This window comes from Telopea speciosissima, chromosome 7 (genome assembly GCF_018873765.1).
Source record: "Telopea speciosissima isolate NSW1024214 ecotype Mountain lineage chromosome 7, Tspe_v1, whole genome shotgun sequence".
NCBI classification, from domain to species: Eukaryota; Viridiplantae; Streptophyta; class Magnoliopsida; order Proteales; family Proteaceae; genus Telopea; species Telopea speciosissima.
This window is the reverse complement of record NC_057922.1, coordinates 64,170,569-64,195,125: the sequence shown is the minus strand read 5'-3', so window position 1 is coordinate 64,195,125 and position 24,557 is coordinate 64,170,569. Positions and strand designations below refer to the sequence as shown.

The following is a 24,557-nucleotide window of genomic DNA, read 5'->3' as shown; positions in this document are numbered from 1 at the left end:
ATTGAGCCGTTCTCGCCAATATGACACCAGATTCATTTGCTTCACTACCACCATTAAAGTTCAAAGATCAGAGAAACAAGAGGAGAGTACAAGACTTAAGTGCCGCTTTGTTGAACGGAGATGGGGAGGATGATTGGAGATGGAGGGCGGCTACTGTTGCCTACTACGGTTGGATGTTCAACGCAAATCGAAAGGGACGAAAGGGAAAGTGAAATCGTTTCCCTAAATTCTAATCTTTTGGGTATTTTTTTTTTTTTAAAAAAAAAATATAATACACGTATTATACAAGTATAATACTCGATCGATTCAAAACATATTTTTTTATAAAAATATGGGAAAATACAGGGACGGGAGTGGAGTATTATATGTTCAAAAATTCGGGTACGCGTATTTACTAACTAAGTGCTAGACTGACCATTTAGAATTGGCGAAGGTCAATACATGTTATATAGAAAGATACACAATAGATTGGCGCCATAAAGATATTCATTAGCCTCATCCATGTCTTTTCTAGAAATGTATCTCTTCCAATTCCCTACCCGATCTAGTTCCCCCGTGCTTGTAATAAGGGGGGTGGACTCCACCCGGGCAAGGGTAGGATGGTCCTTGTGCCCCCCCTTTATTATAGGCATTGGGGAACTGGGCCAGGCAAGAAACTGGTTCGGTTTGATATGGTGTTTAAAAATAAAAAGCATATATATTAAATGATTTGGTTCGATTTGAATCGATAAACCATTGGTTTTAAATCGATTATTACCGATATGCTACTGAATCGATTATACGTACTAAATCAATTAAAAATAATATTCAAACCGTTTAATAGGAGGTTCAATTCTGATTTATACCTTTTAAAATCTGACCGAGTTAAAACTGAACCAACTAATAAAAACCGGATGAGTTCTCAGACTTGGGTCCATCCAACTGCGTCACCACATGCCCAAAACTAGGGGTATCAATCAGTCGGTTTGGGTAGGTTTTTTTAATTTCGATGTGACTTTTAGGGAAATTGAAACCGAATCAATAAGAAATTTTCAGTTTTGACTCAATTTTGATTTCGTTGCAGTTTGATTTCGTGTCGATTTCAGTTTATGATAACAGATTGATAGTGATTTCGATTTGATTCGATATCGGATTTTTTTAAACAGATTGAATTCGGTTTGTGCCTAATTTCTTTTTTTTCTCAGAACCACAGACCTGGTGAGGTGACACGGCTGACTCGGAGTCGCAAGGGACAGTTTTTATATTTGAAGGAGCAGTTGGAGGTTATTATTGTAATTTAAGCAGGTGGCACGGCTGGCTTGTAGTCGCAAAGGACAGTTTTTGTAATTGAAGGAGCAGTTCGAGGTTATTACTGTAACTTCGAATTGAGGTGATATCATGAATTGAAATATCGTGGAGGACATATATGTAAATGTGGTGTGTCCCACTGTCCGTACGTTCCATCACTATCAGGGTCGAATTAGATAGGCTGTCCGCAACCGGCCTGGAGGCGTGATTGTGGGCCCCAATATAAGGAACAAAAGCTGCAGCTCTTTTTGGTAGGCTCCAGAATATGTAAGAGGCTTTTGTCCGAGTCCGGTACATCTGCCAAACCTCCTCGACACGCGTTCATCCATCATTGGTTTCAAACCAATTGGAACTTGCAACGAATATTATTGGTTGATTTTTTTATTTCTTCCTGAAACTCTGATAGAGAGATTTAAATCTGGAAGAAATTACGAAAAATAAAAAAAAACAATGACGACGTCTTTTCCGCTAAATACCTTTGGATATTGTTAATTTATTTCTTTTTAATGCAGATTACGCACTTTTCGGCACTTTAAGAAGGAGAGGGGGATCGCTACTTCTCATTTCAAGGGTAGAATGGTCATTTCACCATTTAAATAAATTTATTGAGAGAGAAATATTGGGATTAGATGCCACTTAAGTTAAAGTCCACTTGACGGAGACAGTTGCTTGCTCAATTGGTCTCTCACTCTCTCTTTGGTATTAATCTTGGATCGGCCGTTCCGTATTGGTATCGGCCTGGATGAGCCTATTGGTTTTATCGTATTGGTATCAATTGACACCAATATTGATAACTAGTCGATATTGGATTAGTGTATGATACAGACACAAGGGTGCGATGGTCAAAACATCTTATGATATTGGTATTTTTTTAAAGTAAAATTGTTTAATACATTCAATATCGATCGATATCATTCCCATATTTGATCTAATACCAATACCTTATATAGATCCCCGAAAACCCGATAGCTAAAACCACATTCTCTATAATGTAATTGTAGTTAAAGTAATAAAGTCCCACTGAACAGATAGATAGCGTAAAAAGAGGGAAAATAACTCTTTTTGAGAGTGTAGCCTACGTTAGCACTCCCATGAGTCTATCTCTCTCTTTCTTATATGAAAGGATATTTTTGTCCCCTTATTTTGAGGAGGAGAGAGATACACACATCAGAATGCTGACGTAGGCCATGGTACTCCTATCATATAGAGTATTCTCCAATCTTTGTTTCGCTGGTCAGGATAGAGAAGAAATAAATTAATAATCGACTTAAGAGACAGAATCCACAGAAGTGGAAAGCAATACTGATAACTAGTCGATATTGGATCCGTGTATGATATGGACACAAGTGTACGATGATCAAAACACCTTACGATATTGGTATTTTTTTTTAAAGTAAAATTGTCTAATACATCTGATATCGATCAATATCGTTCCCATATTTGATCCGATACCGATACCCTATACAGATCCCCGAATACCCGATAGCTAAAACCATGTTCTCTATATTGTAATTGTAGTTAAAGTAATAAAATCCCATTGAAATGATAGATAGGATAAAAAGAAAAAAAAACTTTGTTCAGGACTGTGGCCTACGCCAACACTCCCAAGAATCTATCTCTCTCTTTCTTATATGAAAAGATATTTTTGACCGTATATTTTAAGGAGGAGAGAGATAGACACATCAGAGTACTACTGTGGTAGGTCTCTGTTTTGCTGGTCGGAAAAGAGAGAAAACATAATCCACTTAAGAGACAGAATCCACAGAAGTGGAAAACAACACTACCTACCAACCATGACCAGTAATAGACTAAAAGTAGCCCGAGCAAAGGCCAGTCTGTTAGGAGACAAGGCCGGCAATAGCCAATCCGAGCCTCTGTGCATGCACCTCAGCACCTTCTGTTTAAACGTATAAAAGCACATGGGCACCACTTCTGTAGAATAACACAAAAATAGTATTGTAATGGCTATGGAATGTCTTGTATGCATGCAATATGAATATATATGTATAAGGATGATCAGATACTTATCCGAATGTACCTACCTACATTTTCAGCCCAAGCAGTAAAATAGACCAGAAATGCACCTATGTGAGTGAGACAGATGTTGCATATTGTTCGTATGTCTAGCGTGCACATATTGAAAGAATAAAATAAAATGGGCTACAAGTACAAGACTAAAAATATAGTAAATAAATACTAGATACAAGATTTATCTGATCGGTATGGCAAATAGTATGACACCGTGTAGAAAGAAGTACATCAATATACGTTTTCTTGTGTGATCCAAACAGTAATTAGTAGAGTTGAGTCGAATCAAACGATGCTCTTCTTAAGGTGTTTAGATGCCTCAATTCTGTAATCTGGGTTGACCATGCATCTATACCTTCAAGATAAAAACAACTCTCGATCTAATCACATAGGTTGCAATTCCAAATGTAATTACAAAGGGAGTCCAAAGGTTATATCCACTAATTCATCGACACTGACCAACTGTTGGACAAGTTTGTGTCCATCAAATCCAATTCGGTCCGGTTCACCTTTGTATTGAACAGTTATACAAATTAGTTTGATATTGTCACATGCAATATAAACTTTTTGAGCATTATGTGTTCCTAAGATTTACTTAAAATGGTAGTCACGACTAGGGTTTGGGCTGGGCACCCTTATCATATGGTCGTCGCATTGGGTATGCCTAGACATGTGATGTCAGGGTACGAATGTGAGTGCTCACATGTTTGATGTGTGCATTGGCAAAGAATCTACTTCGTCCATTCCCTCATGTATTACTGCCAGATGTAGAAAGGGATAGACATGTGTCACCAACACCCTGTACCTGAGGGAACCCTGTCACTGCAAAATGTGATCGCGTTCTATGATTCATCAATGACTGAGACTCAAGCGAGTCAAAGCCGGTGTTCTGGGAATGCGTGAACCCTTTGTGAGTGAAGGAGTTATCCAACACGGTCGCCACTGCTCGATTGGGAAACACCAAGATAGAGACTGTCTGTGCATGGTCGGTTCAGAATCTGGATCTAGTACCGTTTTGGAAATGGTTTTGCAAAATTTATTTTACATAAAATGATACATTATTTATAGTTATTTTAAATAAAGTGTTTAATTGAGTTTTGCGGGACCCGATCAGATGCACAGATGCTCTTATATGGACATGTACTATGGATTGGGGTTTGGCAGTACATGTGTACATGCCCTAGATTCCATAATGATGGTGTTAATTAGTGGGGGGTGTATGTGATAATTGTTATCATATAGATAGTTATTTAGAATTTACTAATTTAATTGGCTCTTTATTTAATTAATGGATTTAATGCTAATTGTAATTATCCATTAATAATTAAATAAAGAATCTAATTAAAACTTTCCCTATTAGATTCTGTTTCTTCACCTTTAGAGCACTCTAAGTTTAAACAGAACTTCAAGACTGAGAGAGAGAGAGTCAGACTCTCACTAGGGCTCTATTAAATCTATCTAGGATTTAATTAAACCCTATTATTATAAATAGGGGACCAACATGCAGGAGGGAGGGATAGCTCTCCACGTTTTTTAGCAGACACTCTCTCTCCTACGTTTTTGGTTTCTTTCTCTCCCTCTTCTAATCTCTCTTCTTCTTCTTGCTTCTCTCATCTGTGTTTGAGAGTTAGGGTTTGAGAAACCCTAGATCTGTGCTGAAGAGTTCGAGAGCATCTGGGATTGGCTTGAAGAACCTTGGTAGTACTATTGGAGGTTCAGATCTGTTTGCTTGGAGCACTTACTGGAGGAATAACCACTGTCTATTGGAGGAGCAACACTTGAGGCTCACCAGGTTAGCAGTTTTTTATTCATTTCTTCAGTTGATTGATTATTAATATTTATGGGATGCGAAAAACTCGAATCAATTAATTTTCGCTGCGCATTCAAGTATGGGATGGATCCCTTTTGCCATGTGATGGACTAGAGATGAATTTCTCCGTCCCTATTGTGATAATTAATTTTATGGGACGCAATAGGGAAGGAGAAACCCTAATAGGGATGCACTAGGGTTCTCATGGGCGACCATGGGAAACCCTAAAATTTAATAGGGCACCCATGAGACACCATGGGATAACCCAGAGCATGTAAAATCCTAATTTTTCTGTATATTGGTTTCTCTAGGGAACCATGGTTTTATTCTTGGACCATTGTTTGGCCAATACCAACTATGGTGGAGACGAAAACATAAACAAAAATTGTTTCTAAAGATGTTTTTAAAAACAATTGTTAGAGAATGAGCAAGACCTGATAATCCTGGGCATGCAAAACCCTAATTTTTCTGTATATTGGTTTCTCTAGGGAACCATGGTTTTATTCCTGAACCGTTGTTTGGCCAATACCAACTATGGTGGAGAAGAAAACATAAACAAAAATTGTTTGTAAAGATGTTTATAAAAACAATTATTAGAGAATGAGCAAGACCTCCCCTCTTTATATATGAGAGGAAAAGACACCACTAAAGGATGTCTCCAACAAATATGCCCCAAATCATGTCTTTTTCCATAAGACTTGTTTGTTAACCACTCAAATAAGTGTTCCAATAAGACATACTCATTGACTATTTATGTGTCGATTAAGAAAAGACTCAACTCTCTAACACACTCAACAAAAACAAAACGTATTTTGAATCTTTAATTTTAAAAACAATTAAAATTCCAACACATACATAAAACAAAATTGGTCTCTAAAAAATAAAGTTTTAAAAATCTAAAAATATGGGAGAATGCATATTAGTGGTTGAAGTAGTGTAGGCGTCTATGAATATACATAGGGATCCATGCCAATACACAAAAGAATATTTGATTGACTTAAACTTTGACATGACGGCAAACCACATCAATTCTTAGATTTACCATGTCAGAAATGTTGTATCGCTATTTTACAAGGAAAAATGAAGCATTAGTTGGGAGATTTATTTTGTTAGGTAGTGTAAGATTTGAATATTGAGTTGGTAAATCCCATGTATCACTTACGGAGTTACGGTGGTGATTGGATTGAATTTATAGTGCTTTGAGATTGGTACAAGGAATAGACTTTGTTACAGATAAGATTAGCCTTAGCTGAGTAACAAATTATGAACGAGAATGCTAGGGATAGCGGCTGACTCAGTCTTCTCTTCAGTTTGAGTTTAAGTAAAACTCATATCCATAATACGCCCCCGCAAGCGAAGCGGTTGATTTCAAACAGTCCAAAAGCGTGGAGCAGGAAGTCCCTTGATCATGATATCAGCAATTTGGATAGAGCTTACAATAAAGCGAACCGCAGAGACGACCAGTGGCAACTTGTTCACGAACAAAGTGAAAATCAATTTCGATGTGCTTCGTGTGAGCATGGAATAGTTGATTAGCGGCCAAGTATATGACGCCAATATTATCATAGTATAGCATGGGTAGGGGGAGGTAACACCTAAGTCGAAGAGGAGTTGACGTAGCCAGAGAAATTCGGCTAATGTCTTAGCAAGACCCTTGTATTCTGACTCAACGGAGGATCGTGCAATTAGGGATGTAAATGAATAGTCGAAATCCATATTCGTATCCGTGTCCGTATCCGTTTAGCACTATCCGAATCCATCCGAAACTAAATGGATACGGATACGAATAGACTATAGCTATCCGAAAAACTACATTTACATGTAAATGGATAAAATGTCCGATTCGTATCCGTGTCCGTATCTATTTAGCACTATCCGAATCCGATCTGTTTACATCCCTACGTGTAGTGTTATTCTACTTCTTAGAGCTCCAAGAAATGAGATTGGGGCCTAGGTAGATGCAAAACCCGCTAGTGGAACGACAATTATCTGGGCAACCAGCCCAATTGCCATCAGTGTAAGCATAAAGCTCTTACGAAAAAATGCATAAAGCTAGAGAGATTTAGACGGACGGAGATGTAGATCGACCAAGAGATAAGGGGTCCTTCAATTGATGTGAGTGACGTGGCTAATTGATACCATGTAAGATTTGAATATTGAATTGGTAATTCCCACCTATCACTTACAGTAAGGGTGTCAATTGCTATAGTATCCGGTATTTGGTATAGTATCGGTACGACATCGAAGCCAAACACCCATACCGATATCGAACCAAATTGAGTACGATATAATTTTTCCACACCGATATTGTACCATACGGTATCAATTTGGCATACGGTTATATTTGGTATATATATGATACGGTTAACGGTATTTATTGTATGGTTTCTTATACTATATATATAGTATGTTATATTCTTATATAAATAAAATATTATATATATTTAATACATACATACTTATATATATTATTTATTATATATAAATTAGTATATATTATGATAATATGATATGATACTGATATTCGGTACGATATCGGTATGTACCATCGATATCAACCTCCATACTAATACCGTACCATACCGAGTGTGATACTATTTTTTCATACCATTATCATATTGAATTATATTCGATACGATGCGGAACGACACCAGTTTGGTAAACGATTCCGATACCAAATTGACACCCTTGTCTTAAAGTGACGATTGGATTGTATTTATAGTGCTTTTAGATTGTTACAAGGGATAGCGTTTTTTGCGGATGAGATCAGCCTTAGTAGACTTAATCTCAGCCTTATATTAAATTTTAGATTTTTTTTTTTTGATGGAATTATATTAAATTTTAGATTGAATAGAAATCATTCCTGTAAGACACATAACAATATGAGTAAACGCATTTCAAAGCCACCATGAGAACCCTTACATTTATTAATTGTTAAGAAACATTATTAAAAAGAGATACCACCAAATCCTTCTAGCATTGCTCCTTCCTTTATTTAATTACAATTTTTCGAGCACAAAATGGTAAACTAAATTATGTCTCCAATCTTGAATCCATAGATGTTGAAAAACAATTTTTTTTCATACCCAAGCATATAGAATTGATTCAAAACACATTTTTATTTATATTATACATGTATTTTATCTATAATTTATACATATATGAATAGGCATATTGTCCTTTTGTAGGCATATGCCTTTTATTATTTATTCTAAATATAATAACAACTTTGTCATAATCAAGGCTAGAGACTGTCGGACAAACCTTAGCTCACTCAAAAAGTGTATCTACATTGGGTTGTTATAACATCAAGAGAGCAGGTGATATGGGTTAAAGCTAGGTATTCATATTAGTTAGTAGCTGGTTTTCGGAATTTTTATTCTATGCAGTTATTGCACAGTGCATTGCTGCATCGTGCGGTGGTTGCAGAGACCATGTGTACCATGTGGGGTCCACTATGCCACATGGTCTCTGCTACACCGCACGATACAGATCTGCACCGTCCAGGAATAGAAGAGGATAACGATTCCTGGTTTTCCTATTAAGTGCTTATTTGTAGATGGTAATATTGTGGCTTTTAGATCTTTCAATGAAACTACAGAAGTCTTGGCTAGGATTGCATAGTCTATAAAAATTATTATATGTATCTACATATCGGCTTGTTTGTATGGTTTATGTGCTACTTTTCCTTTTGTTATAAATGGTTACATATTTTTTTTTGGTGGTCTAGATTTCTAAAGGATATATATGTCTTTGGAATATGCTTGAATACTGCAACACAACATTTGGAGTCTGGACTGACTGTGTGGACCTGATTCATTGGATTAGTCAACAGACGTTGCAATGGCCGTGGGAAGTCTTTACGGTTTTGTGGGATATAAAAAACCTTTTGAAAGCTTTTCCTAATTTCTGTATATCTAAACAACATAGATGTTTTGTTCAGCTTGCTCATGATTTGGCGATCAAGGCTCGATCAACTAAGAATTCTATGTATTTGTCTGAAATTGCTCTTCTCTATTAATATTATCTTCTCCATTTATCAAAAAAAAAAAAAAAAAAGTTCAGCCCAAATAAAGTTTCTCACATGGCAAAACAAAATATGTAAAAGGGAATATGGCCACTGTGCCGGAGGTTAGGCCAATGGCCCAACACGCATGGGCATCAACCAGAAAGGGCCGGATGGTTTTTCAGGTGTCTGTGTGAGAACATGTAGGCCGGGGGCGTGACCAAACATTCTTTCTCCCTGTATAGAAATAAGGAAATGAATGGTAACCGGTGCTGCAGTGTAGCATGTACCTGCACCAAGCACAACCGCTCATGAAATGACCGATGCACCCCCTGGAAAGATAAAAGGGCCAAGGGTGCATCGATCATTTTGTGAGTGGCAATACCTGGGCGCAGGTGCACGCCGCACTACAGCACCAATTACCATTCTCTCTCCCATAAAAATATATCAAAATTATGATGCACAAATTATTGAAAGGATCATGCATGTCAATATATAAGTGAATATGATTGAATTTCCATCTACATTTGTAGGCCTAGATTCTCGGAGCTGCTCCCAGCTCACACTAATGGTGGAGGAAGAGGTGCCGTGAAGATCTAGGAGTGTGATTCGTACGAGCTAAAAGGAGACTACATAACTAGGGATTTAAATCCTCTCCAATTCTCCAATGGTGCAGTGTGGTGCAATTCGGGGTGGAGAGGTCAACACCTGGCAGACGCAACATCCAATGATTTGAGCTGCATTACCCTAGTTTTTTTTTTTTCCTTTCTTCTCAAGTTTGGCAAGTGTCGACGTCTCCACCCTGAATTGCATTGCACTGCATTTGGAGACGATTTATTTTCCACATAACTAGCCTAAACCATTTCCTATATATTCTTTTTTTTGGTGTGTTTGTGTTTGTGTTCACCATTCCACTTGACAAAATAGGATGCAATCTAGATATGAATTTAGCTCGTCTCCAAGGAGCCCAACACATCCAGAGTATTGTCTGCCATTGGATTGTACCACACACATCCCTAGGCGTGCACTGAGATATGTGTGACACAACTCAGCCGCTGGATGCCCCTTGGCAGCACCCTGGGCGCTGGGCTCCCTAGAGACAATCCTCATCCCTCTAAATTATATGGACCAAAAAACCTTAGGCCATGTGATAGTTACAGAAGGTATGTTGGATAGGGTTCCTCCAATGGCTTGGTCCTTAGAAAATTTTAAGAAGGGTTGAAACAAACCAAAAGAGGAAGTGCCGTGAATTTCAAATGGCTATCACTTGTTTTATTAGTTGTTTAACAATTAACAAACATATCTCTCTCTCTCCCATAGAAGATTACCAATCAAAGGATATAAACGAAGGGATTTTCTTATTGATACTCCTGAGGTATCAACTGATATCTAATCTCTTTTTTTTTTTGTCTCTTGTTTTATTTAATATATTATTTAATATAGGGGTAAAAAATAAATTTTCAAAAATTGAAGATCACACAATTTTAATGCAATTCCTTTGAAAGATTTACTTTCAATGAAATTACATTAAATGTTTTTGAAAATAAGATAGAAAGTATAAATTCTAAACACACCCATAGAGGTGTCATTGTGACACTCTAAACAAAATCTATTTATATCCAAGTTGGCCATAGAATCACGAGTTCAGTTCTGCAGCACGTTAGGTTCTCTCACCTTCTTAGGGTTTTTGTATGTTCCAAAATACCCTCCAGATACCCATTCCCGTCTTCTCCTACCATCCCATTCACCATGGGTAGAGGAAAACTCGATCCTAAAATGAATATTTTCGAAAACAAAAATAACATGTGGAGCATACCTGTAGCGTGCACGTATGTGTAGCGTAGCCACACTTTACAATCACTAACAAACATAAACAAGTAATCCACCACCATCAACCCAATCTCTTAGGTCATTGATAAGGACAAAAGGACCAATGACCTACTTACTTACAAGTGATTGCCAAATACTTTAACCTAGTACAATTGTACCAAAGGCAAAAATGATCATTAGTTATTCATATTAAAAAGGACAATCCCCTTATTCCCCAACCAGCCAGCAATGCACAATTATTGGAGTGATATGGTAATTTCATAATAAACCTTGGACCCAGTTTCAGCTCATAAGGGCTATCTTGTAGTTCCTTTCGAATATAGGGGCAAATTTTGGTAATAGTTTATATTTATTACAAAAAGAAACGCTTGAGAGACTTAAACCAGGAGGGAGGAAAAAGTCAATAAAAATGAATAAATGGAACAACAATAATTTATAAAGATCCAAGTGTTAGGAAACGAGGTCGAGGAGAGAGAGATAGAGAGAAAGTGAGAGATCTTTTATAGACACAGAGGAGGTCGGAGCGTGACTGTCAAATCTACATATTCTCTTTCTATATAGTTTTCTGAGGTGAATTCAGGTCTCTCACTGTACAATCCCCGGTGGACTCGAGCAAAGCACCAATCTTTTCTATCCTGCGCCGGAAATTACTCGTCTCTACAGTCACTTTGCTATTTTATCGGGCAAAATGTCCCGGATTTCCCAGGTAAGGAGAAACAACGCAAGCAGAAGATATCAATACAAGTCTTTTTTTTTTTTTTTAATTCTTCATTTTTACGAAATAAATGGTGCTTTTATAAGGTTTGTGGATTGATTTCATTGTTTGTCTTTAAATTTTTTTGGGGGTTCAATGATTGAAGGTTGTCGCCGGCTTTATTTTTCGCCTGAATCGATTAGTTCATCTTCTTCTTCTCCCACCTCAGGTTGAATTCCGATTTATCTGGAGCTTCTTTTGGGTTCTTTCCAGGCAGATCTCTCCGTATTTTGTTCGACACAAAGGGGTCTCTGAATTTCTATTTTTTTAAACTCTTTTACTGATTTTCCCCTTTTTTTTTTCTTTTTTTTTTTCTATTTCAGAAAATTTTATTCTGCAGCGGTAAGGTTTTTCATATAAGTCTTGAACATTTAGGTTTACAAATCCGTCCTTGTTCTCTGCAACAACACGGGATCAAAAGCTCAGATAAATGTTTGCATTTTAAGGTTTTTCTTTTCTTCCCCTGACCCCTTTTTCCTGTTATCCCTCCATTCCATCTGAAAAAATCTTCTCATTTGCAGTTGTACCCTTTTCTCTTCTCTGTTAAGTGACATTTGATTATTTTTTTGGGGGTCTTTGAATGTTGCGATCGTCCAGTGAATATGAGAGCTTTTAGAGTGAGAAAAAAAAGATTCCTTTTTATAGTTTTATGGATATGGGATCTACTTTTACATCTTATCATTAAAACCCGTGTTTGTAACTTGATCTCTCTGGTCCCTTTTTAAAAGAAAAAAAAACATGGTTGCCATGATTTCTCAATCCAGACCTTTTGTCTGTGATGTGCAAAATCCCTTCAATTAAGTCCAGAGATTTCTGAAATTTTGTCCCTAGCAAGTTTAAAGATTTTAAAGAGCAGATAAGATTGTTGTTTGTAATGGGGTTCTTGCTTCTTAGTCTTTCTTCTTTTTTCTCTTGTAATTACTGTTGTTGCAGGATTGGTTTTGATAGGATTTGAATTTGTGACTGGAAATGGAGGATACATTTTCAGGCAATGGTACCCAAGTTGATAACAAGGTTTTACAGACATTTCAAAAGAGTTTTGTCCAAGTCCAACACATCTTAGATCAGAACAGGTTGCTTATTAACGAGATTAATCAGAATCATGAGTCGAAGATCCCTGACAACTTGGGTCGAAATGTGGGTCTCATTAGGGAACTTAACAACAACATCAGGAGAGTTGTTGATCTTTACGGAGACCTTTCAAGCTCTTTCACTAAATCCATGGAAGCTTCATCCGAGGGAGATTCTGGAGGAACATTGAAATCAGACGGTAAGCTTGGTCAGAAAAGAATTAGGCCTGGGTAAATAGTTTTTGAGCTCGACTGACGAGTCTCAGCCCTGCCTAGAACTCTGCACCAATACTGTTACAATGTGGGCAGAAGCATTTTCGGTATTAACGTTTGTAGGATCGCATTAGATTCTGTAACTCTTCTTGTATCTGTATTTCTGATTCGCCTTACTTGCCAAAGTTACTCATTAGAAATAAAATTAGTTCGAGAGATCTCTATCATTAATTCTTTGTTTAATTAACTGTGATATCCCATTGGAATTAAGCATGTTTCTTGTTTTCAGGTCTCTGTTCTTCACTAATTCTATAGGATATTGAAATGCCTGTTTGCTACTTAGTTTCGTTGCAAGAAAATTATAACCGACCAGTAACCAACCATGTTTTGATGAATCCAATTTGGATTTCTTCGACTCCATCACAGGAGATTAATAAGAGCTCCATTTTTTTCTTTTCTTTTTATGGCCTTTTTGGTTTTGTTATAAAGGTTGGAATCCGATCTGGGTCTGCCTATCATATTCTATTTTATAGAATTTCTTTTGTTTCTCCACTTTTTTGTCTGAAACTCTTTACAGTTCTTACTTCTTAGTGTTCTCTTTCCATCGCAGTCTAAATTGATTCCCTTTCTCGGCCCTAAAGGTGGGGGGGAGAAGAGAAAATACATTTCTGCCATGGCCTACAAGGCTAGTGGTGGGTCTTGTGAAGATCCTTTGGTACATTGGAAGAATGTAGCTTCGGATAATATCTTTGTTTTCTTAATCACTCACCACAGGACCAGAATCTTTGATTAGAAGTGATGAGACTTTTGACCTCTGTTTTGTGCTTAAAAAAACAAATAAAAGGAAAAGATTAGGGTGTTAAACGGTCCGATTTTGATTAAATCGTTTAATTAAAACAATCTTAATTTTAAAATTATAATCAAATCATTTATTAAATGGTTTCATGGTTTCGGTTTATACGTTTGGTTCAATTTTGATAAACGGTTTTTACTTGATTTTAATATAATTATGTAAATCTAAGAGTGTTAAACAGTCTATTTTAGTTAAACGGTTCAATTCAATTTAAACCGTTTAATTAAACGGTTTCAATTTTGAAATCATAATTGAATCATTTATTAAACGGTTTTACGGTTCAATTTGATTTTGACACCCTTTGGAAAAAGTTCTCTGTACCAGCACCTAGTGAAATCTGGGTGAGCAAAAAAAAAAGTTATCCACTGTCCATTTCTATTTGGGTCAATCACGTCCATTGAATAGTATAGCAATACAGTTCCCAGTTAGTAACGTCTACAACTGTACCTATCTGTTGAAAGATACTACTCTACGGTAGTTTAGAAATTTTCTTTTGGGTAAGCTAGTAGTTTTGAATTGGATACATATACCTATAGACTTTATTGTTCACTTGGGCTGTGTTTGATATACATTTACGGAATAGAGTCTAGGTCTGAATGTAGTCTAGAACCATAATCTATTTTGAGAATGTATACCAAACACTGCCTTTCTCTCTTATCATTTCCTTCAGCCTCATTGTTCCCTCGATCGTTAAATTTAAGAATTGTCTATGAAGGTATCCCTGTAATATGCAGGTTTTTTTTTTTTTTTTTGCTTTTTTGATATTGTACACACACAAATCACACATCAAACCCAAAGATTAACCAATTTTTGGGACCATGGAATGATGGATATACACAACATACATCACGCTTACACACACCCAATGTGGGACTAAATACACATACAATGCAGTTTTTTTTTAGGGTAAATTATACGTCACCCCCTGGTTTTCAAATGAAACTCAGATCACCTCTTGGTTTTTGAAAAAACTCAAATCACCCCCTCTATACTAACAGTGTTATTCTACTGTTAGTTATTGGAGTGAAAGGACTATTTTACCTTTAAACTAAAACATTAGAATTAAATTTACAATACTACCCTTCCTTCATCTTTAATATTGGTCAAGGGTAGTTTAAGGATTTAAATTTATTTAACTTGCTAATATCATCACCTAACAATAAAAAATTAACGATAGTGACTAATTTGTTATATTGGGGTTTAAATCAGGGGGTGATTTGAGTTTTTTCAAAAATCAAGGGATGATCTGAGTTTCATTTGAAAATCAGGGGGTGACATGTAATTTATCCATTTTTTATATTGATGCAATTGTAAGTTTTACTATCGACAACTTACCATAAGTATTGAAAGTTATAGAGGTATAGTCTCATATTGATTATCTAAGATTTTACCTATATCTTGGCATGTGTTTAGGTTCATCTGAAAGTCATTTCCGTAGGAGATCGAAGAGAGACAAACTCAGGCTGGGCACAACACCGGCGTGCCCAGTAATTATCCAAAAACGTATTTCAAGCTATACAGAATACACTTCCAAAAAAAAAAGAACTACATTTTCAGTTGAGGGTTCAAATCTAAGATTCCAAATCATACGGTGAATAATGTGCCAGTCCACAAGTGGACTCTGTACGTAATCTTATAGAAAAAAACTGACTCATAAAATTAAGGCAGGATAAACGACAAAATCATAATAAGAAAAAACAGCTTTTAGGTGACTTAAAACAAAAGAGTACAGTAAGAAAAGAGAGACACATTTCAGTAACAATGGGGCCCAGCAGCAAAAGGACAAAGGGCCGCAATGGTTCTTTTGAGGGATGGGAACTGAATTTCATTATGCTTATCCTTACTTCTACTAAGATTCTCCTTACTTTTCCTCCTCTCCAATCCGTATTCAACTTCTTTGGCCCTATTAAACTAGGCTCATGTTTTGATGATTCCTCTGTACCCCACTTCAAAGGTGTCTTCTTTAGTGGACAAGGTAATCGTTTTCTCTTTTTTATTTTTATATATTATTCCCCCCACTTAAGAAGCATTGCTGATAGGTTCATCATCTCATAGGGCAAAGGCCACATGCGTTTCTGCTGGAAATAGTTAGTTTCTGATGTCAGATATTTTCTAAGTGTGGAAACTCCAGTTGTTGTTGCTGCATAAAATATCAATCAGGTACATTATCAGATCTATGGCAGAATGGGTCACTGACCGAGGTTATACTATAAGCAGACCGCATCGATATAAAACACGGTTTCAATAATCTGTATCGGTGTCGGTATCAGATATGCCCATAGTTTTAGGTGTTAGGATCGTATCGGCCAATCTATATCGTGATATTGGTCATGGGTGATATTTATACCTGATCGATACAAAATTAGTGATACCGGAACAGGAGAGTAGGTGTGTCAATCGATCGAGTTGAATCAGTTTTGGTGTGAGAATGGGTGAATTTGAAACCAAACCAATAAGGTTCAGTTTCGATTTCGATTTCAATTTCGATTCCAATTCCAATTCGGTTAGTGTTATCATTTTGATATCGGGTTTAGTCCAGTTTGGATTTGTTATACTTGTCCTAAACCCTAGCCCAACCATAGGAGACTTAACCTAAACCCAAGCCCAATCCGGCCTTGCTAGGGCCAAGCATACCCTTAACCTAGCCCGACCTTGGCAGGGTTTTCCAAAGCCCGGCCCAACCCTGATTGACCATGAATATCTTGGCCCATTGAGTTGTGGTACTAACAAAGCCAGGCCAAACCCAGCCCAGCCTTGCCAGGGCCAAGCATACCTTCAACCTAGCTTGACCCTGGTAGGGTTTTCCCAAGCCCGGCCCTGACCCTGATTGACCATGATTATCTTGGCCCATTGAATTGTGGTACTATTATTATTATTATTTTTTCAAGACTAAAACCTGTGACACTTGATCACAATAAAGCAAACTTGACCATTGCACCAAGCACAAACTCTATATATTGTATAAATATTTATATTAAAAAATATAGGGCCGAGGTGGCCTTGCTAGGGTCGAGGCCTCAACCCAGGCCCAGCCTTATCAGGGCCATACAAATATCAAACCCAGCCCAGCTCTTACTTATTCCCAGGCCTGGCCCAACCCTGTCCGGGCTTAGGGTGGATTTGGGTGGGTTCAGGCTAGCCGGTTTTTTTTTTTTTGACACCTCTAGAAATGCTATTGGAAAAGAAAGATGAAAAAAAAAAAAAAAAAAAAAAAAAAGAATGAAAAATTGGAGTAATAAGAACTAGGGCCAACCCAACATGTTAGGAGAATCTCACCTACATAGGGTCTAATACATGGATCATTGCCCTCCAATAGGCTCTATTTGAAGTTATACTTGGGACAAGACCTATACTATGCATGTCATTCCTCACAACTTCTCCTATGGTAATTTTAGGCTTGCCCTTAGCTCTTTTAATTCTTTGAATCGGGATCATATCACTCCTCCTTACTGAGCTTCCCTAGGCCTCTTGATCATACCACCTCAACCAACTCTCTCGGAGCTTGTCATTGATAAGAGCACCTCCTAAGTCGGCTCTAATGCTCTCATTCATTACTTTATCTTTCCTAATTTTTCCTCACATCCATCTTAACATCCTTGGTTTGGGTTAGATTTCAATCCATTTTTCATGCTCTGTTATGGTTTCGGTGCAGTCCTATTTTCAATCGATTTTACAATACCCAGTCCAAAACCAAACCAATAAAGCATCGGTTCGATTTGGGTTTTTTCGGTCTATTCGCTCCATTTTCGTCGCTTCAATCTAGGGTTTGGCATCCCTACAAGAAAGGGTAAAATGGTAAAACAAAAAAAGTATCATTATTTTGAGGGACCAAATGGTCGATCTAACCTGATACAGCCACTTCATATCGGTATCGAATCCGGATCAAAATGGACGACATGGATCCCGATTCTGTGTTTTGAATCTCTGATATAAAATACACTTCTTTGAGCTTATCTTTTCAGCTCTGCTGTGTGGTATACAGGCTTCTTTTTTTTTTTTTCTGGTTGGGGGGGGGGGGGGGGTGTAACCATCATAAAAGAAAGGGAAAATGATAAATCAATGTTAGGTGATTGATCTTAATAATTAGGAAAAATGTAGGGTCCTGCTCAGAAGAAAGAGTTTATTTTATTTTATTTTTTTTTTGGTAAAAGTTTATTTGATTTATTATGGCATAAAGATGGGTGGATGGCCGGCTTTCTGATATTTGCATGGACAGCTCCATTCCGGGTTGGCAAGAATCGGATATAATCGGCCGCTCTACCCCAACTGACCCAATTTTTCAGATGAGGAGGTTCATGAATAGCACCCCACCCCCATTGATTCGTCAAATAGGGGGTCTAACCCGTCACCTTAAACAAGGGATACCCCTCTCTAGAACTTCGAATTTAAGGTTTCAATCCCCACTTATTAGTTTGGAAAATCATTCTTACACCTCCAATATGGGACTAAAAATTTTACATTACCAAATTGCAAATTCAAATATTAGAGGAAAAATAAAAAGTGATTTTTGAAACTTTCAAATGGTAATTTTAAAACAAATAAAATACAACAGTATTGATGCTCGGTCAAGCAGCATTGTTGATGTTGGAGGTGCTGGGTGTGGCCCTTGGCACACAGGCTTGGCGCATAGGCAGTGTGTGATACTGCTTATGAAGACAAGTCCTTATTGGACTTTCATCGAGCACCTGGAGGAGTCTTAATGCCCATGGGCTGATTAGTGTTTCAATAGCCGCCGGATCGTGTTTCTAATCAAATGGTGTTGGTGTATTTAGTTGGGAAGTAATTTGATTCGTACATCTTGTTATTTGATGAATCAATTGGAAGGCACAGATTTGTTCTTGAATTTGTCTTGTAGAATGGTGTGTAAGAAGTCATGATTGCCCTTGGTTCGTGACAAGAAGAATGTCACTTGCTTAAGTGCACCCTCACGCTTACGGTTGATAATGACTTATATTGGAATTAAAGATTATCTTTCGAGGCATGTTATTGGCCGAACTTCACTTGGACTTTTTGGAGGCTACGTAATTCGAATTAGGGCGTGTAATATATGCATTTCGAATCTAGTCGATTCAAATCCGGTGTGAGTAGGGCTTTAAGCCGATTCTTATTTGGAATCGATGGCAACTAACGATGATGATAATCTTGATCCGACAAAGAAGGAACAAAGCTCCACTAGCACATCCAAGACTCAATTTGGGGAAAGATGAGTCGCATGGTGTTTTTTTTTCTTTTTTATCGAAGGGGTATTTTTGTAATTTTATCCTTTGATTTTAACACTGTTAGTCATGAGCTGACATAATGAATTTATTTATTAACATTTGTACACCTCTGTACGTAGAATTTTTCGAAACTAGGGGATAAAATCATACTTTTGTTAAACCTTAGGTATGTGTAAATTATCCTTTATTTATTTATTTATTTGATGTATTTAATGTGTATTATTGTATTAAAAAAACAAGAAGAAAAAATAAAAAGGGACAGAACACATCAGGCGCATCGAATTCAACAAGAAATTAAACTAAAATTTGGAAACCGGCCTTTAAATTCTCAATCAAAGTCCTAACCGCAAGGAAATAGGGTGTTTGTGGTACTACCTTCCTTCTTTATACGAGAGACGTCTTAACCGAAAATCCTTTTTCTTTCATGTTCGTGGTACTAGAGAGCTTCCTTCTTTTTCTTTATACGAGAGAGAGAGAGACTCTTAGTCCTCTTGCAGCATGATCGGCAACCCATCTTCACGTGACTGACACGTCACAGTATTTGTGTTTTGGGTTTTTTATAATTATCATCCCAAAAACTTTGATATCTATTATTCCTTCCCTAAAAATTTTCAAACAACTATTACTCTCCCCTGATGTATACTAATAACTAACTGACCCCCATCGTTACATTTCCATAACGGAGAGGGTTAGTCGTGACAATGTACCGTTGTCACGGATTTTCTAAGACCAAAATGTCCTTTTGGGGTGATAATTGTAAAAAAAAAAACCCCACCCCATCATCGTCCCTTTTCCTTCTTTTTCTTCCTCCTCTGCAACCCCAAACCTTGTTTTCTCCACTTGAGGTCCTAACTCCAAACCATGACAGCAATAATCATTGTACCGATGTTGAATACGGTAAAAATCGAGAGAAGAGATCACTTGAACGAAACCTCTTCATAACAATAACTCCTAAGCAGAAGAAAGGGAAAAAAATTTTGAAATGTAAGAGGAAGGCCATCGCTACTTCCAGGAAATTTACAGACACATGAAGAATCAAACTCCAAATGAAGTAAACAAATTTAAAATAAGAGAATCTCAGAATACGAGGGAAGGAGTAAACCAGATCTCTCAAGTAAAGCAGTGAAGTCAGTAAAAGTGTCGACTTACAAGAGATTTCGAGCCGCCATTAGAGCATATTCTGAGCTTGAAAACCACAAAGAGCGAAATCCCTAAAAACCCGCAGAGAAAAGAGAGCTTCCATTATGGAGTATCATTGTACTCCAAACCTTGTTTTAACTATCATGTTGAATACAGTAAAAATCCTTGAAATCCTTAACCACATTGCAAAATCTCGAGTTCCTCAATTGCCCCATCCCACCTGTTCAATTCCCAGACGAACTCATCGCTAGTCTCCGCTCCTTCACCTGCGTCACCAGTCTCTGTAAGTTAACCGATGCATGGCTCAGCCGTCTAAGGAATCTCACCGATCTAACGATCTCCCAAGTGATAGTCAAAATCCCACAGACCGTCGATCATTCTAGGGAGCATGAAGAAGCTCAGGTTAGTAACCATCTCCAAAATCAATGCATTTGTTTCTCTTCTAGCCACTCCATATATCCTGTATAACCTCTATCCTCCTGAAACTAAGGACACACCAGAAGCCCCTGCCATGGCTACAAAGAAGTTGGAGTAGATGGATCCTGTCACAAGAAATGAATGGGTGATGGTTGGTGCAATGATTCTTGATATCATGGTTTGGAGTTAGGACCTCAAGTGGAGAAAACAAGGTTTGGGGTTGCAGAGGAGGAAGAAGAAGAAGGAGGAGGAGGAGGAGGAGGAGAAAGGACGGTGATGGGGTGGGGTTTTTCTTTTACAATTACCACCCCAAAAAGACATTTTGATCTTAAAAAATCCGTGACAACGACACACTGTCACGACTAACCCTCTCCATTACAGAAATGTAACGGTGGGGGTCAGTTAGTTATTAGTATGCAACAGGGGAGGGTAATAGTTGTTTGAAAGTTTTTAGGTGGGTAATAATAGATATCAAAGTTTTTGGGGTGGTAATTGTAAAAAACCTTTTTTTTTTGGGTCGGGTCTTCGCGTGTCTTCCCCTACGAACGTAATCCCGGTTTAGAGTTTTAGTCTTTATTAGATCTCCACATTCCAGAGATTTTAAAAACTCTCCGGAACAGTAAAGGGGAAACGAGAAGAATAGAAAAGAAGGATTCTTTACTGTAGCTTCGATATTCGATATTCGATATTCGATTTCATCAATTGTCAAATGGTTCGGCTCTTCTTTGCGCCAATTTCTCGGTCTCTGTAAATCCTCGGCGTTGTCTCTGTTTTCTTGAAGTGATATTCCCTCGCTGTCGATTTGTTCAAGATCATGGCGGTCCGTTTCAAGTTCAGGAGCTCCGTCGACTTCGATTCCATCGACATCGACGGTCGTCCCTCCATCTCCGTTCGAGACCTAAGGTCCAAGATTCTGCAACAGAAGAATTTGAAGATCTGCCAAAATTTCGATCTCGTCATATCAGACGCCAAAACTGGGGAAGGTTACTCTTAATATTCAATGTTTTCTACGACGTTTTTTGCCTTTGTAATCGTATGAAAATATTTTCTTAGTTGATTGCGTTTTTTAATTTAGAGTACGATGATGAAGATTTTCTCGTTCCAAGCGGTTCGAGTATAGTTATTAAGCGAGTGCCTGCTGGTGCTGGAAGATCGGTGCATTCGGCTTTGTAAGATTTCTTCATTAGTCTTCTTTCTTTGGAAAATAAACATGTGGAAGCTAAGAAATTTGCATTTATTATTATCCTGGGTTTATATGAGTATTGGATGGATAGATTAAGCTTCCAAGGCCTTCGATAGATTAATTCATTACTTTATCCCAATGTCCAGTACTTATGACGACGTGAATGCAATGATACCTATCTCAATGGTTGTTAATTGTTATATAACTCTATATTTGAGAATTTAATGTGCATAAGTTTGTTAATGGCAATATTACTCTATATTTGAAAATTTAATGTGCATAAGTTATATAAGATCCTATAAGGTCCATAGGAATGTAGTTTTAGAGGAAAAGTAGGAATTTTAGATGCCATGCTTGACAGACCCTTACTGCTACTTAATAGTTCACGAGAAAAAAAATCAATTTATGTTTGTGTCCAGTGGTTGATACACTTTTTAAGGATCTCATGGGCTATTTTGTGAAACCACAAGTACCTTCCCTCTCTTATCTCTCTCTTATTACTTCTAATCCACTTGTTTGTGGTAACCTACATATAAGAACATGTTAGACTTACAGAAGATATCTTTATTTTATTCTTCAACTTTGAATTTGAGAAATAAAACTTATATGATGCGCAATTGGTTAGATTATATGATTTTATTTAATGAATTTGTTTATAATTCCCTGTGATATGGTATCCATATTAATTTGAAATCATTATGAGTCATATTCAGTATTAAAATACCTTGTTATTTTATTGTTAGTGTTTATTCTGTCTAAGGGTGCAACTCGGGTCTCATGTATGGAAATAAATAAGGTAATTCAAATCAGGATTCAGTAGGAATCATCTATTTGTTATGGACCTGTATTTGATTTCTGTAAACAGTATGATTCATATATAGAGTTCTCAAAATGATAGGGAAAAGCAGGAGAAGAAAAAAAATAAAGTGTGGACCTTTTCTGCGGTGGGAATCACCTTTCTAGATTTTACTATTTTTCCCACTTGAACTTCGCAATTATTCAGGATTAACTTAATGAATTCTGTTCTGCTGTTCAACTTGCACTTTCACATTTACCCCATCCTGCTAGAAAAGGAAAAAATAAGAAAAGAAGAATGCAATTTTATTCAATTTATTGTATCTGTGAACCAGCCATTGCAGCTGAGAGTTCGCAGATGTTTGAAAGATCTAATCTCAAATTAGAAGTGATGAAAGAGTATTTACTTATATTTGAAGCATAGTTGTGATGGCGTCTAAGTGATCCAAGACGTTGGAGGGTGCCTGGAAGCAAGGCGACCAGGCGACGCCTTGACAACTACAACTGGAAGCAAAAGTACAGGATTGGCGAATTTGTTTAAGTGGTGGGCTGAGTGTGGGGGCAAAACTAATTACAAAGTTCTCACTCTTCAACTTTTGTTTTTTACATCCATTCAAGAGTCGCATTGCCCTCTTCCATTGATGCCTCCATGACTCTTGAGTCTTGAGATGCTTCTTTTTCTTTTGTTATTCTACCTATCCTTCACCTTCCCTTTTTTGATGAATTATGTAACCAATAACCATCATTCCTTAATCTAAGATTTTAATGGAAATATTGTCCAAGATGATATGAAGCAGTTTTCGAGTTGAGTTCACTGGAGAAAGATATGGAAGGTAGTAGGAGATTAAAATAGAAATGGGTTCCATCCCTCTGTTTCATGAAGGTTTCACCATGACATAAAATGATGCATCTTATTTCAGGTTTCCTTTGGTTATCAATTTGTTGAAGTTCCCAACTTCTGCCGTGAGTATCCAACTGATGAAATCCCACAAAAAGAGGAAAATCTCACAAAGAAAGGGGAAGAGATGACGAATGGAAGAATGGAGCTTTTGCTTAGTTGTTTCATTTTGTTTCTCCAAAGCTTTGTGGTGATTTTCTTTTGGCTCCTCTAATATGTGCCATCCATTTCCATCTTACGTTTCTTCCGTCTCTTGTTTCTCAATCTAGATTTACTAGGTTCTGCTTCCTGCTTCTCAGTTTGATGTTGTCTCTTGATTCGGGTTCATACTTTTGCAACTATGATCTTACAAAAGGAAATCTCCTGTTTGGTTAGGAAACCTCTCCGTCCTCTCTTTCCATCAAAGTAGTGAATCATTCAGCTTGCTGTTTCCAGATTATGGATTTTCAAAATATCTGATGCAGTAGTGCTTCCATGAACTGGCCCAAACTCGTTTGGAAACCCAGACCGAGAACTGGGTCCTAACGAGTTTAGGTTGATATTGAAATGTTTTATTTTGGTAGGAATTAGATATGTAGGAGACTCTAGTTTTCCAGTTTCCTTGTTTAAGTTTTCTTAAAATTACCTTGTTTTAGTGTAATTTTTTTAATAAATATATAAGCAACCCAATGTAATGGATAGACGAAATATTAAAGATTGAAATTGAGTTTTCGGTTTGAGTGTGTGCCTGCGTGGCCGGGGCAGCTTGGCTATCATCTCCTCCTTTCTTTCTTCTTTGTCTTCGTTATTCATCCCTATTCCATTCTTTTTCTTTGCTGTTGTTTACTGTTACTGTTCCCCAACCCTGTTCTGGGTGATACTATTACAAGCAGCCCCAAGGTTTGAAGTTGATCTCCGTCCTACCTTGACCTCCCATCTTGATATTTTGTGGGGTGTTCACAACCCCTTAGGCAACCCAAAGGGTTCCAAACTACCAAACTTGATACTAAAATACCACCTGGTCTGTGAGATCTAAACAGAAATTCAAACCTGGATCTGCAACTTCCGCCCTTCT

At 37.3% G+C, this 24,557-nt stretch overlaps 2 protein-coding genes across 7 annotated transcripts in view; both read left to right on the top strand.

Moving 5' to 3' along the window:
- The first annotated feature begins 11,429 nt into the window (after window positions 1–11,429).
- LOC122666621 (protein ELF4-LIKE 4-like) lies at window positions 11,430–13,229 on the top strand. Of its 3 annotated transcripts, XM_043862652.1 has the most exons (3): window positions 11,430–11,667; window positions 12,649–13,024; window positions 13,060–13,229. In XM_043862652.1, the coding sequence occupies exon 2, from the start codon at window positions 12,685–12,687 to the stop codon at window positions 13,018–13,020; it is 336 nt and encodes a 111-aa protein (XP_043718587.1). In that variant the 5' UTR covers window positions 11,430–11,667; window positions 12,649–12,684; the 3' UTR covers window positions 13,021–13,024; window positions 13,060–13,229. The 3 variants fall into 3 exon arrangements, with proteins under 3 accessions (XP_043718587.1, XP_043718588.1, XP_043718586.1); XM_043862653.1 differs by having other exon boundaries at window positions 12,664–13,229; XM_043862651.1 differs by having other exon boundaries at window positions 12,649–13,229.
- An 8,085-nt stretch (window positions 13,230–21,314) lies between these two features.
- The window catches only part of LOC122669140 (E3 ubiquitin ligase PQT3-like), a 39,517-nt gene continuing 36,274 nt past the window's right edge, over window positions 21,315–24,557 (top strand). For all 4 annotated transcript variants that reach the window (XR_006333968.1, XM_043865822.1, XM_043865821.1 and 1 more), the window contains exons 1-2: window positions 21,315–21,610; window positions 21,703–21,796. Coding sequence is in view for 3 of the 4 variants with exons in the window: in XM_043865822.1 (XP_043721757.1) it covers window positions 21,442–21,610; window positions 21,703–21,796 (263 nt within the window). In the remaining variant the exon portion in view is untranslated. The remainder of the gene's footprint in view (window positions 21,611–21,702; window positions 21,797–24,557) is intronic.

Coding starts and splice junctions, on each gene's coding strand:
- LOC122666621 (XM_043862653.1), top strand. CDS start 12,685: ATGGAGGATACATTTTCAGGCAATGGTACCCAAGTTGATAACAAGGTT.